General features: G+C 38.6%; 1 protein-coding gene across 10 annotated transcripts in view; it reads left to right on the top strand.

Moving 5' to 3' along the window:
- The window catches only part of EPS8 (EGFR pathway substrate 8, signaling adaptor), a 191,422-nt gene that overhangs the window by 138,844 nt on the left and 40,352 nt on the right, over window positions 1–12,226 (top strand). For all 10 annotated transcript variants that reach the window (XM_067695779.1, XM_067695780.1, XM_067695789.1 and 7 more), the window contains 6 exons: window positions 280–362; window positions 938–1,074; window positions 4,715–4,788; window positions 6,112–6,238; window positions 7,969–8,057; window positions 8,433–8,507. In XM_067695779.1, coding sequence (XP_067551880.1) covers window positions 280–362; window positions 938–1,074; window positions 4,715–4,788; window positions 6,112–6,238; window positions 7,969–8,057; window positions 8,433–8,507 — 585 coding nt within the window. The remainder of the gene's footprint in view (window positions 1–279; window positions 363–937; window positions 1,075–4,714; window positions 4,789–6,111; window positions 6,239–7,968; window positions 8,058–8,432; window positions 8,508–12,226) is intronic.

Raw genomic sequence — 12,226 nt, 5'->3', positions numbered from 1 at the left:
GCAAGTATAGCTTTAAAAAAAAAAACAAAACTAAAGGAATCTGGATTAAATAATCTTTAAAAATTCCTTCAGTTTTCCAATCCTGTCATTACAAAGTTCACTTAAAAAAACTGGAAGTGTTATGTTTCGAAAGCAGATTTAAAAAAAATAAAATGGCTTCTTTGCATCAAGACATTTTTGTTTTGGACAGGGAACATAATCCCTTTTTCTGTTTTAACCTACATATCAAGACAAAAAAAAAAATCCATAAGCCCCCAGGTAACTTGTCTTTCATTGCAGGCAAACCTAATTAGTGAAGATATTGAAAGTGCAATCAGCGACAGTAAAGGAGGGAAACAGAAGAGGCGGCCTGATGTCCTGAGGTAAAGACATGAAAAGAAATTAAGGGCTAGAATTGGTGTGTTTTTAAGTCTTTTTTTTCCTCTAAAAATGAAAAAATATATATTTTCAGTGAAGGTATATTATTATATTTTTCAGATTACAACCTGTAATCTCAACTCATTTGCTCTCGCAAGTTTGTCGGTGTATGTGTGTGTGCCTTTTCTCTCCGTGATTCTGGTCTTTCTGTGATACGGCTCCTTCTACTTGTGTTGTCACAGAGACCCATGAACCAATGTGTGGCATTTTAAGGCAAGGTAGCCAAAGGGACTATAAACAGATGTTAGGTCTCTAGTTGGTTAACAGCCTTTGCAAATCATAGGAGACCCAGAAAAAATGTCAAACCTGGTTTTCAGCTGATTTGAAAATGTTCTATATTTTTATATTTCATATACATTTATAAATATACATAACATGGCATGGTTAGGAAATCCTTGTTTTTCTACCCCTTGACATAGTTCTTCTTGAGGTTGAAGGACTAATACCATCAAATTGAGAGAATTGATGTATTGTAGAAATAGAGATGGTAGAAATTCAGTTTGTTTTCATCTGTTTTTAGGATGATTTCCAAAGCAGACCCTGGTATACCGCCTCCACCCAGAGCTCCCGCCCCTGTGCCACCTGGGACTGTGACCCAGGTGGATGTTAGAAGTCGGGTGGCAGCCTGGTCCGCATTGGCAGCTGACCAAGGGGACTGTGAGTATTTCCAGGAATTGGTGCTTATTTATCATTTACTTTGAGTTGTGACCTAGTTCTTGTTTTCAAAATCTGATGCTGATTTCTGAGCTGAAACTTGAGGTTAGTTTTGTAAAAATAAATCTTTCTTAAAGGAAAGTTAAGCCTTGGGCACTGTAAGATTATTGTCTCTGAGAGTTCAGACCAGTCTTAATAAATATGGTGTTAGGGGTAGACTCTTTTCTTTCTAAAGCAGTCAAAGAGAGGAAGTTTGACTCAACTAACAATTAAAAGAATGGTAATATTATATATACCAAACAGGAGATGATCAATATTTTTTTAAGATAATACTTCAAGTTCTTTCCATTATTATTATCTTACCACTGTCCTCTTTTGGACAAACTGTTTGTGGTTACAAGGACAGGATGTCAGGGCAGGGGTAGGGTGACGGAAAAGGGCTAAAATGCATTCACCATCGGGTAAACTTGCCCAATGGACCCTATGTCTGTACCATCATTTTACCATGACATTCTTCTTTAAAAACAAATAATCATGGCAAAGAACATAGTGTAACCTTTTATCTGACAGAATGTTTTACTAAGTCTGAAATTTTTATAACTGGAAAATGCCTTAAAATATGTTTGGTCCAATCTCTTCATTTTAAGGGTGAATAAATTGTGATCCAGTGGGTCTGAATTTGATGGAGACCATAGCCTCATTCTTTTGCCTCCTAGTTCAATGTGATTTCTTAAATCTCTTATCCTTTATCTAATAAAGCATTATTCATGAGACTCTAACAGTGTAGTTAACCTACGGAACTTGATTGCCAAAATGAGTGATACTGGACTGTACTTTGAGTCTGGAGAGCCAAAATCTGGGCTCTGGAGCAAGACAGGGACCTACCTGTGCGACCTTGTGAAGTTATGCCTTACTTGCAGAATGGGGATAATAATTCCTATGTTGCTGTGAGTCTGAAAGCAAATAATGTCTATAATAGTACCTGGAACAGTATAGTAGACATCCATTTTTGCCAAATTGAGTTCATTTTATTTTATCAGTTGCTTTCCATTTTATTTAGATTCCCATGTTCTTAAAGTTATTTTCACTTTACATATAAACCCAGCTACCGAACAGATGAAAGAAAGAAATCTTTGAAGCATCCGCTTTTCAAAAATAAAGTAACAGAATTATTATTTACTGTAATGTTATAGCAGTTTCTGTCTTTAGGAATTATATACATTTCTATCAATCCACTTTGTATTTACAATTTTATGTTTAAAAACTAAACGGGAGTTTACAGTGTTCTCTACTTCTTGTGTACTTACAATATTTTTGCTACTGTTACTATTTTGTAGAGGGGATGTAGGTTTTATTTTGAGAGAAGTCAAAATGGTTTTTCTTGAAGTTGAGGAAGGATAAGACATCTTAAGTTTTCAGACATTCTGAATAAACCTGTAAAAACATCTGTAAAACCTAATGTAATGTACAACAACAAAAATTTATTCCCAGGAGTTTCTGAGCCCTCATTAGATTTTGTCTGAAATACTCTGTGCAGTCTCATCTATTTAAATTACAGTTAGGTAAGGTTTTCAGAACTTCTGGTTTACTACCAGGTCAAACAGAACACACCACTTACCACATGAGGTTCTGTCCAGCGTGCAGGCTCCAGGCCAGTGGAAAACCCTCCAAGAGGAGTATCCCCCTGGTCCCTCTGAAGGCTCCAGCTGACTCAGGCTGGACAACTCCTTCTTTGGACCCTTAACGTAGCTCTACCCCTGACTGCAGAATAGACCTCTGTAGAGTAGTGCCAGTGGGATGCTAGTAGCGCCGCAGATTATGAAAAATCCGAGAAATACCGCATCTCTCTCACTGTGCCGTCTGAATGATATTTGGGGACCTACTGGAGTTCCTGATAGCTGTAGTTCAGCTTCAACTTACTGCCCTCTGGAGTGCACTAAAACCAAGACAGCAGCTAACCGTGTGTAAAGCAGCAGCTAACTGGCAAGATTTCATATGTTGAAATTTCACCGATTAAGTTTCGTAAGACTGAACGATTTCTTCCCCCTTTTTGGCAAGTATTCCATTTAATGGTAAAGTTAGGCATAGAGGAGGCATAGCAGTTTTCAGTATTTTTTGCAGTTCTCTGTATTGAACATCAAGAGTCATGATGATCCATCATGAGTTGTATTTCCATTAGTGATGATACAGTTTTTCTGTTTCATCCATCCATTTTTCTTTCATTTCATCTACTGAGAAATCTTTGAATGAGTATCTGTGTTTAGTGGAAGTGTTAACTGACCTGTACCAGGACAGAGTTCATGATAATGATCATGATTAACATCATGGTCTAGCCAACTGAGCTAATGCAAGACTTTGGTTCTATTTTTTTTGTTTTTGCGGTACGCGGGCCTCTCACTGTTGTGGCCTCTCCCGTTGCGGAGCACAGGCTCCGGAGGCGCAGGCGGGCCCAGCCGCTCCGCGGCATGTGGGATCTTCCCAGACCAGGGCACGAACCCATCCCCTGCATCGGCAGGCGGACTCTCAACCACTGCACCACCAGGGAAGCCCAAGACTTTGGTTCTTTAATTTGCAAATTCTTGTAGGTATTTCTACTTATAAAGTTTATGGCTTAACATGATAATGAACCCAACATTGTGGGTTTTAAGCTTAATTAGACTACAATTTTAGAAGCACTTTACTATCAGAACCCCCAAAGCTTTACTGTTGTCATGATGTTAGATGGTATGAAAATTAGGAGCTTTAGAACTTAGAACGTAGTCGGCCCATTTTAAGAAGTAGGTGCTTAGCCGCACGCATGGCCGGGACAGCTGTGTCCGGTGGTAGAAGCAGCTTAAGTGGCTGAGCCACAGCCCTCGCCGCCTCCTCATAATTCCTGGCTTTTCACAGGCAGATAAACGCCAGCTGAGTCGGAGCCGGTGCTCGGACGTGACGAGCGGGGGCTTGGAGAGGAAATGAGATAGTCCTCCCATGGGGATGCTCCTGGGACAGACCCCTGGATGTGCTTTTCCATCTGTCCTTACAGCAAGCCCGGGAAATGTAGACAGTCGGCTGCTCTGTCCTTTTGGAGGCCTCGGAAGCTCCGGGCCGCACTTAAGCAGCTGATCCTCCTGATCGCCTAACCCAGGTGTTGCCCCTTGTCACCGGCAGGGCCGCATAAACCCAAAGTGGGAGAGAGGAAAACAACCCATTTGGGGCATGTTCTATGAGAAGCCACCTGGTCGGCAAGCAGTGGGAAGGAGAGAAAAGACGGCTTGGGCCTGGTCCCCCGGGACCTTGGAGTGCCAGTGGTGGGAAACAGGGCCAGGACCTCGTGGGTTTCTATTTTTTTCTTGTGTAGGAATTAAAGGGTACTAAGTTAGGGTTGGTTCCACTGGCAGCTGACTTTGGAAAGAGAGAGAATAGAGGGGAAATTACAGTGTAAATCAGTCCCATACAAATGGAAAGCCAGTACTGCAGCCCTGCCAAGTGTGGTAGCAAGGATGCACGTCAGAGGTGATGGGCACAGCTTTGACTTCTGTACCCAGTGGAGGTGTTTCCTTTTGCAAATGATGCTCTTTTCTAGCCAGTTTGCATGTTTGATGATCTATATTGGTATCACTTAAGCAACAGGTTGAAAGATACATGATTCTCTTTTCTTTAGTTGAGAAACAAAGGAATTATTATCAGCAGGAAGAAACACCTGAGGTGATGGCAGCCCGCATTGACAGAGATGTGGTAAGTGAAATAGTCATCTTTATATCTTTGGCTTTTTTTTTAAAGGAAAAATTATTAACAGGGAAAATTAGGTTGCTTTCAATAAAGGTATTTTGTGGAAACCATATTTTCTCTTTCCAGTGGTGGTTAGGCCCTTTGAATTATTTTTTTAAACTATTTTTGCCTTTATGCCAATATTTAATTAGTAGACTAAGGCTGTGATAGAACTAGACTATCAACTGGTTTGCAGAGGAATTTAAGCTGAATCATCAAGATTTGAGGGGTTTTTCTTTTCTCATAGTTTGTAACCCATAATTGAAATATCTTCTACATTTGTCTTCCTGGCATTTACTCTAAAATATTTTATAATGCCCGAAAGATAAAAGTTATGTGGCATTTCTTAAGGGTAGATAAGTACATTTTAATGCTTTCTAAAGGATAAGGCTGTATTTGTTTTTATTTCTCCATAGTAATTTCCTTGCAGAATGACAATGTCCTGTGACATAATCATAAAATATGACATCAGCATAATTACTTTTTATACTCTACTTATGTTCTCAGCTTATTTGGAAACAAATATTTAGAGGAATTTGAAGTTTGGAATTTAATTTTTACATCACAGTATTACTTGTTAAAACTTTATTTAATACTTACAAGCTTATTTAACCTCAGTTTTTACTCTTTAGTTAAAAGAATGTCAAGTTTCACACATAAAAGAGAAAGTCAAGTAAGACTATAGTATGTATAATATAATATACAATATAGTATAATCAAAGTTGATCTCATGATCTCTGAAAGCATAGTGCATCATTATTTCTGTTTTACCCAGAAGAAATGCTTATTAATGCCTGTTATTGCAGATTATCTATGTGTTTATTTATCATAACACTCTAGAGCCCTTTAATTCCATGAAATAACATTGTCAGTGCTTTACTGGAAAATTTATTAGAAAAACAGAAATGCTCAGTGCTGTTCTAACAAAGTGTTTCTTGGAAATTTTTCCCCTAACTTTATGTGGGCGAACACAATGAAAAAATCAGAGTAATTGAAAATAATTAATAATCTGAATAGATATTGTGAATGCTTTCTTTATGGTATTAAAAATAGAACAAAATTAAGCTAAAGAAAAATGTAAATGTTAGACTTTAGCCACAGGTATATTTAGTTCAAAACTTTTTCTTAGAATTAGTGATAAACCTGAAATTTGCATGTGGGAGGTGTTCCTTTTTCTTTTCTTTCTTTCTTTTTTTTTTTTTAACTTTCTGATTTTCCTTCACAGTGTACAGCTAAGGCAAAAATAGTTTTCTTTTGTTTTATATTTTATTCTGTAATTTCTAATTCCAGCAAATCTTAAACCACATTTTGGATGACATTGAATTTTTTATCACAAAACTCCAAAAAGCAGCTGAAGCATTTTCTGAGCTTTCTAAAAGGAAGAAAACTAAGAAAGGTAAAAAGAAAGGACCAGGAGGTAAGTTGGATTTTCTTAACCTTCTAAAGACCATTCAGAATGCCAGTGCTAGACAGAGTTTCTGCCCTTCTGAGTTGTTCAATAAGACTCCATTGAGCAGGGACCAAGGTCCCTTTTCTGGTTTTGAGATAGCACCAGTGATGTAGGCAGAGATTAAGATGAGCCTGGGGAAGAGTCCATTTGGTCCCAAGTTGGCTACAGTAAAGAAAGACTCTAGGACACTTTACCTAAATTACAGAGACTCTGAGATTCAGTAGTGACCATATGTCTATAGTTTTCATTAGTCATTATAAAAGTAATGTCTGTTAAAGAAAGTCATAGCACCATTCTTCCCATATTTGAATTTATTTAATTGTAAATATAGAACCTCATTATTTTGTTAAATAAAAGGATTGACTTTTCTCATTAAAATAGTTCAAAATGTTAGTGAATTTTAATTTCTTATCACAAAACACCAAACAGTACATTCGGGTCACCTACAAGCAGTTTTTAAGTATGCTGTGGTTCAGCTATTTAAAATGACCTCAAAATGTATAAAATTATAATTATGGAACAAAATGGTGTAGATTGAAATATATAAGGGAATAGTAAATAAATATTCCTTTTATTTCACATGACTTCCACATCTTTCTCTAGCTCTGTCTATATCATAAGCATGTGACCTGTAGACTTGTTTTCTAGATGGATGGATGTGGATATACCTCACCTCCATACATTCTGAAATCAAGTATTACTGCTTTCTGATGTCTCAAACCACTTACTCCTCTTGTACTGTTTACGAAGGGTATACTATCTTCTTGGCCATCCAGATTCAAAGCCATAGATTTTTTTATGAGTCCATTCTCTAGCTTATAACCAACATTGATTTTATTTTTTCGGTCCCTTGTACCCAGTTTTTTCCTTTTTCATTTTCATAACTAGCACTGCTTCCAGCTGCCTCATTTTTTACCCAGCTTTCTAAGCAACCCTCAAGGCTTTAGTCTTCCATTCTATGAGGACAGTCTTCTTAAAGCTCGAAGTTGGTCACTTCATTCTTCTGCTGGAAAGCATGTTAATCCCATGTTCTACTGATATAAGTCAAACTCTGGCGGTTGAGGTCTGGCAGTCAAGGTCATTCACAATCTAACCTTGATCTGCTTTTCCATTCTCATGTTTCTTTGCTTTTATGTTTGTTGTTTCATGTACGTGCAATTTCCTTTTTCCATGTTTTTGCTAATGCTGTTTTTATCCAACCATGATGTTTTTCTTACCAAATTGCCCTGGAACAAACTTTTCAAATCCCATCTTAAAAGCTGCTTTCCCCATGAAACATCTTTAAGAATACATTTCCCCATCTGTAGTCTCTTTTTAAGCTCTCAGTTGACATATCTCTGTTACTTATCTGATTCATGTCTTCTATAGATTTTAAGGCCTTTAAGAGTAACTTGTACTTCTGTATAGCCTTCACTGTGATAAGCACAATGATTGGTACATAGAAGGGCTACAATATAAATTTATGGAATTGATGAGTAATCTGATAGTGTCTAAGGGTAGAGGAATCCATTTCAAATGTTGGATCACCTTAATTTATTGCAGTCAGACTATGAGATGTGGGAGGGTAACTAGGTAGCATGATATCTGATGTGATCATCAAATTTTACAAACATAAATGTGTTTTTAAATTTTTTTCATTGAATAAGTTTTCTTGGAACTCTGCTCTCATCTACCCCTCCTCCCATTTATTTCTTTAGAGGGTGTTTTAACACTGAGGGCAAAACCTCCACCTCCTGACTTATTTATTGACTGTTTCCAAAAGTTTAAACATGGATTTAACCTTCTGGTAAGTGAAATTTATTTATATACAATTAAGAGAAACAAACGGAAGAGATCAAAGTCTAGCCAGGATGTACCTGATCAAATTAAGAGATTAAATTGTTGTTATAGATTTATTTTGTATGTGTGTTTTGATTTGCCTTTCATTAGAAGAGCAGATTGCAAAAATCTGTATATCTAAGAGATTTAATCAGAAAAGAATGACTCCAGTCTTTTAAAATGAAATTCTCCTAATCTAACTCACGCTTGCTAATTAAGATACAAAAAAGTGAAACTAGTAGTAAAAACCTCTTCTCTGAGTCTATGTTGAACCTTTTTGAATGTCTGCCTTTGTCTCGATTACATCATAGTAATAGGCTTGCCTGATTGTTTAATGTTACAGGCCAAACTGAAGTCTCACATCCAGAATCCTAGTGCTGCAGATCTGGTTCACTTTTTATTTACTCCATTAAATATGGTAAGATTTTATTAATTTAAGAAAGTAATTATTCTTAGCATGTTTTCAACCCCACGTGTCTGTCTAGATTATCTGGACAGTTTTTCTTCCTTGCCTTGCATGGGTACTATTTCTTTTGCCATCTACTGTGAACACTGAGTATGTGAAATTTGAGAGTTGAAAAGAACCTTAGAAATCATCTAGTCCAAACACCTGATTTTATAGCTGAGGAAACTGATGTCTCTGATAGAGCTAGGGAAACGAAAAGAAATAAAGACTTATTGGATACTAGTGTTTCAGTATATACTAGTATGTAATATAAATGGCTTGAACAATATAGAAAATTTTCTCTTTCTCACAAAATAAGCTAGGTGTGAGGAGTCCAATGCTGGATGGATGTCTTTGCTCCGTGAAGTCACTCAGAGGTCCAGATTTCTTTCAGTGAGGTGTTCCTCCATCTCCTGAGCTATCTCTGATTCAATCACTTATTCATTCATTCATTTTTTCAACAAATATTAACTGAGAGCCTGCTATGTGCTTGGCATAGGAACAAAACACATAAATTCTTATCAGGACTTATGTTGTAGTGTGGAGGGGCAGTCAATAACCTAAATAATGTATAAATAATTCACCCAAAATAAATGCTATGTGGAAAAATACAGCAGAGAAGGAGAACAGGGAGTGCTGTGTGTTTGTGTGTGTGTGTGTGTGTGTGTGTGTGTGTGTTGTGGAGTATTACACTTTTTGAGTAGGGTTGGTTAAGGGAACGACTTACTGAGAAGGTATCATTTGAGTAAATGAAGTGAGGAATGAGTCATGCGGGTTTCTGAAGGAAGAGAATTCCAGACAGAGAACAGCTAATGCAGATGCACTGAGATGGTAACATACAAGTCACGTTCTTGGAAGAAATAGGTACCGTGACTTGAATAGAATGAGGGGGGAGATCTCAACTAGAGGGAGATGAGGTCAGCAAACAGGAGGACATATCTTATTGGTCTTTATAGGTGATTGTGAAACCTTTGACACTTTGGGAGGGGTTTCAGCTGAAAAGGATTGCTCTGGCTGCAATGTTTAGAAATTTGAGGGAAGAAGGGACTGAGCTGGCTATGGAAATAATACAGATGGGAGATTATGTTGTTTGGACCACGTAACATTGGAGGTGGTGAGATTTCATTCTGGTTTTTTTTTTTAATTTTTTATTTTATTTATTTACTTTCTTAATTTTTTTCTCTTTTTTTGTGGCTGGGTTGGGTCTTCACTGCTGTGTGTGCACTTTCTCTAGCTGCAGCAAGTGGGAGCTACTCTTTGTTGCGGTGCATGGGCTTCTCATTGCAGTGGCTTCTCTTGTTGCAGAGCACGGGCCCTAGAGCATGTGGGCTTCAGTAGTTGTGGCACACGGGCTCAGTGGTTGTGGCTCACGGTCTCTAGAGAGCAGGCTTAGTAGTTGTGGCGCACGGGCTTAGTTGCTCCGCGGCATGTGGGATCTTCCCGGACAAGGGATTGAACCCATGTCCCCTGCATTGGCAGGTGGATTCTTAACCACTGTGCCACCAGGGAAGTCCCTCATTCTGGTTATTAAACAGAAGCAACACGATTTGGTGGTAGGTTGGAAGTGTTGTGTGAGAGTCCAGGATATCTCCAAAGTTTTGGCTTAAGACTGGAAGGATGGACTAATTATTAACTGAAATGGGGAAGACTGTGGGTAAGGCAGGTTTGGACCAGAAGGTAAGGAATTCCCTTCAGACAGTGTCAAAAGTGACTTATGTCCAGATGGAGAAATTTGCATTGGTAGTTGAATGTATGAATTTGGAGTTCAGTGGAGAAATCAGGCCTAGAGTTATAAATCCTGTGCCTGCAAAGCCAAGAAATTGGATGATGTCACCAAGGGAGTGATGATAAATAAAGAAGAACAAGGGCTGATGGAGCCTTAGGTAATTTCAGTGATTGGAGAGTGAGAAGAACCAGCAAAGAAGAGTGAGAAGAAGCAGGAAGTCAGGAGAAGCAAAACAGGAATATCATGGTAGGTATCCTGTAAGCCAAACGAAGAAACTGTTTCCAAGAGGAGGAATTGAGATACTCTGTCAGGCATTTCTATGGTGGAAGCTGACTTACCTCCCTGTCCTTGTAACAGTAGTACAAAGGCAAAGAATTGTCTTTAAGGAGGTGACTCCAAACTTAGACAATTTCTGCTATTATCCAGTTGGCGGGAGCTCCCTCATACGGCCATCCCTAACACCAAAGGCATGTAGTCTCCACCAGAGTGGCTATGTGTCCATCTAAAATGTAGGGGCTTCTCTTTCTAGAAGGGAGAAGAAGAGAATGGGTACTAGGGGGACAGTTATCAGTCTTTGGGAGGCCCATATGTGCCAGGTCTAGTGATATGTACATAATACAGATTTTCCCCTGGAAAACTCCCTTCTTGCACATGTGTTTTTTACATAAGGTATAATTTTTGAAGATAACAAAATGGTGCATTGGGAACAATTCCTTCTGTGAAGGAGCTGGATGTTTCCATGAGTTTGTCCAGCAAAAGGTTATACCACTTGTCTCATAGGCCGGGATCCAAGATACACATTTTCATTTTCTAGATTTTCAGTACCCAGGTATGTTCTTTTCTTATACGTTTAATGAAATAGGTGCAGTAATATACTTCCCTTCCCATTTTCTATTTCTTATATTTGCAAATGGTCTAATAGTGGTTTTTCCAAGCTAACATATACCACCATCTTCTCCACAGGACAGCTGGGAGAATTAGCTGAAATAACATTTGAGTGCAAAAAGAAAAGTGCTGGGATTTGGGAAAAGCATGGCAACAGAAAGCAGACGGAACAGCTGTTGGCCTTACACACTGACAGATTCCAAAAGAGACTGGGCTACAAGTCACCCTTTTCTACAATTCCACAAGACCACAAATTTGATAGGTCATTCCACCTTTTGTGGAGAGGGCAAGTGAGAGAGGAATGGAAAGAAGGCAGAATCTCTTTCTTTTAAATACTTCTCGGAGGACAGAGTTTCCTATTTGATGGGCCAAGACAGGAATGTGTGGAGTGGTTTTTTTGTTTTTGTTTTTGTTTTTTTTTTTTTTTTGCGGTACGCGGGCCTCTCACTGTTGTGGCCTCTCCCGTTGTGGAGCACAGGCTCCGGACGCGCAGGCTCAGTGGCCATGGCTCACAGGCCCAGCCGCTCCGCGGCATGTGGGATCTTCCCGGACCGGGGCACGAACCCGTGTCCCCTGCATCGGCAGGTGCACTCTCAACCACTGCGCCACCAGGGAAGCCCATGTGGAGTGGTTTTGAATGGTTCATCCTGTCAAAAGAGCAAATAATTGCTTTGTAGAATAATAATAGCAGCAATGATAATTGTTAGTAGTGTGATTATTTCCATGATTTTTTTTAAAGGGTAAGAATGGTAACTGCGAAGCAGATAAATTTCACTAATTTGATTTAGAGCATATGAAGACCATGGTCATTGAGTTCTTTGATCTTTATAAAAAATGGAGCAAATTCAAGCATTTCTCATAGGTTTTGCTTGATTATCAGAAAAAAACGAGACAAAGAATCCAAGTATCAAACAGGGATAAATCTCATCCTTCTTTCCCCAAGGGTAACTAGACAAGACCTGAAGTAGAACATGAAATGAATATTGCTTACAAACATAGGAAAGTACGTAACCTTATCAGCATGTCAGAACTGGGTGATAAGCAATTGGAAGGTGAAAGTCCGAGCCTACATCAATAATTT

Source organism: Pseudorca crassidens, chromosome 11 (assembly GCF_039906515.1).
Source record: "Pseudorca crassidens isolate mPseCra1 chromosome 11, mPseCra1.hap1, whole genome shotgun sequence".
NCBI lineage: Eukaryota > Metazoa > Chordata > Mammalia > Artiodactyla > Delphinidae > Pseudorca > Pseudorca crassidens.
Note: the sequence above shows the minus strand (reverse complement) of the source record. Positions and strands in the feature narration are given on the sequence as shown.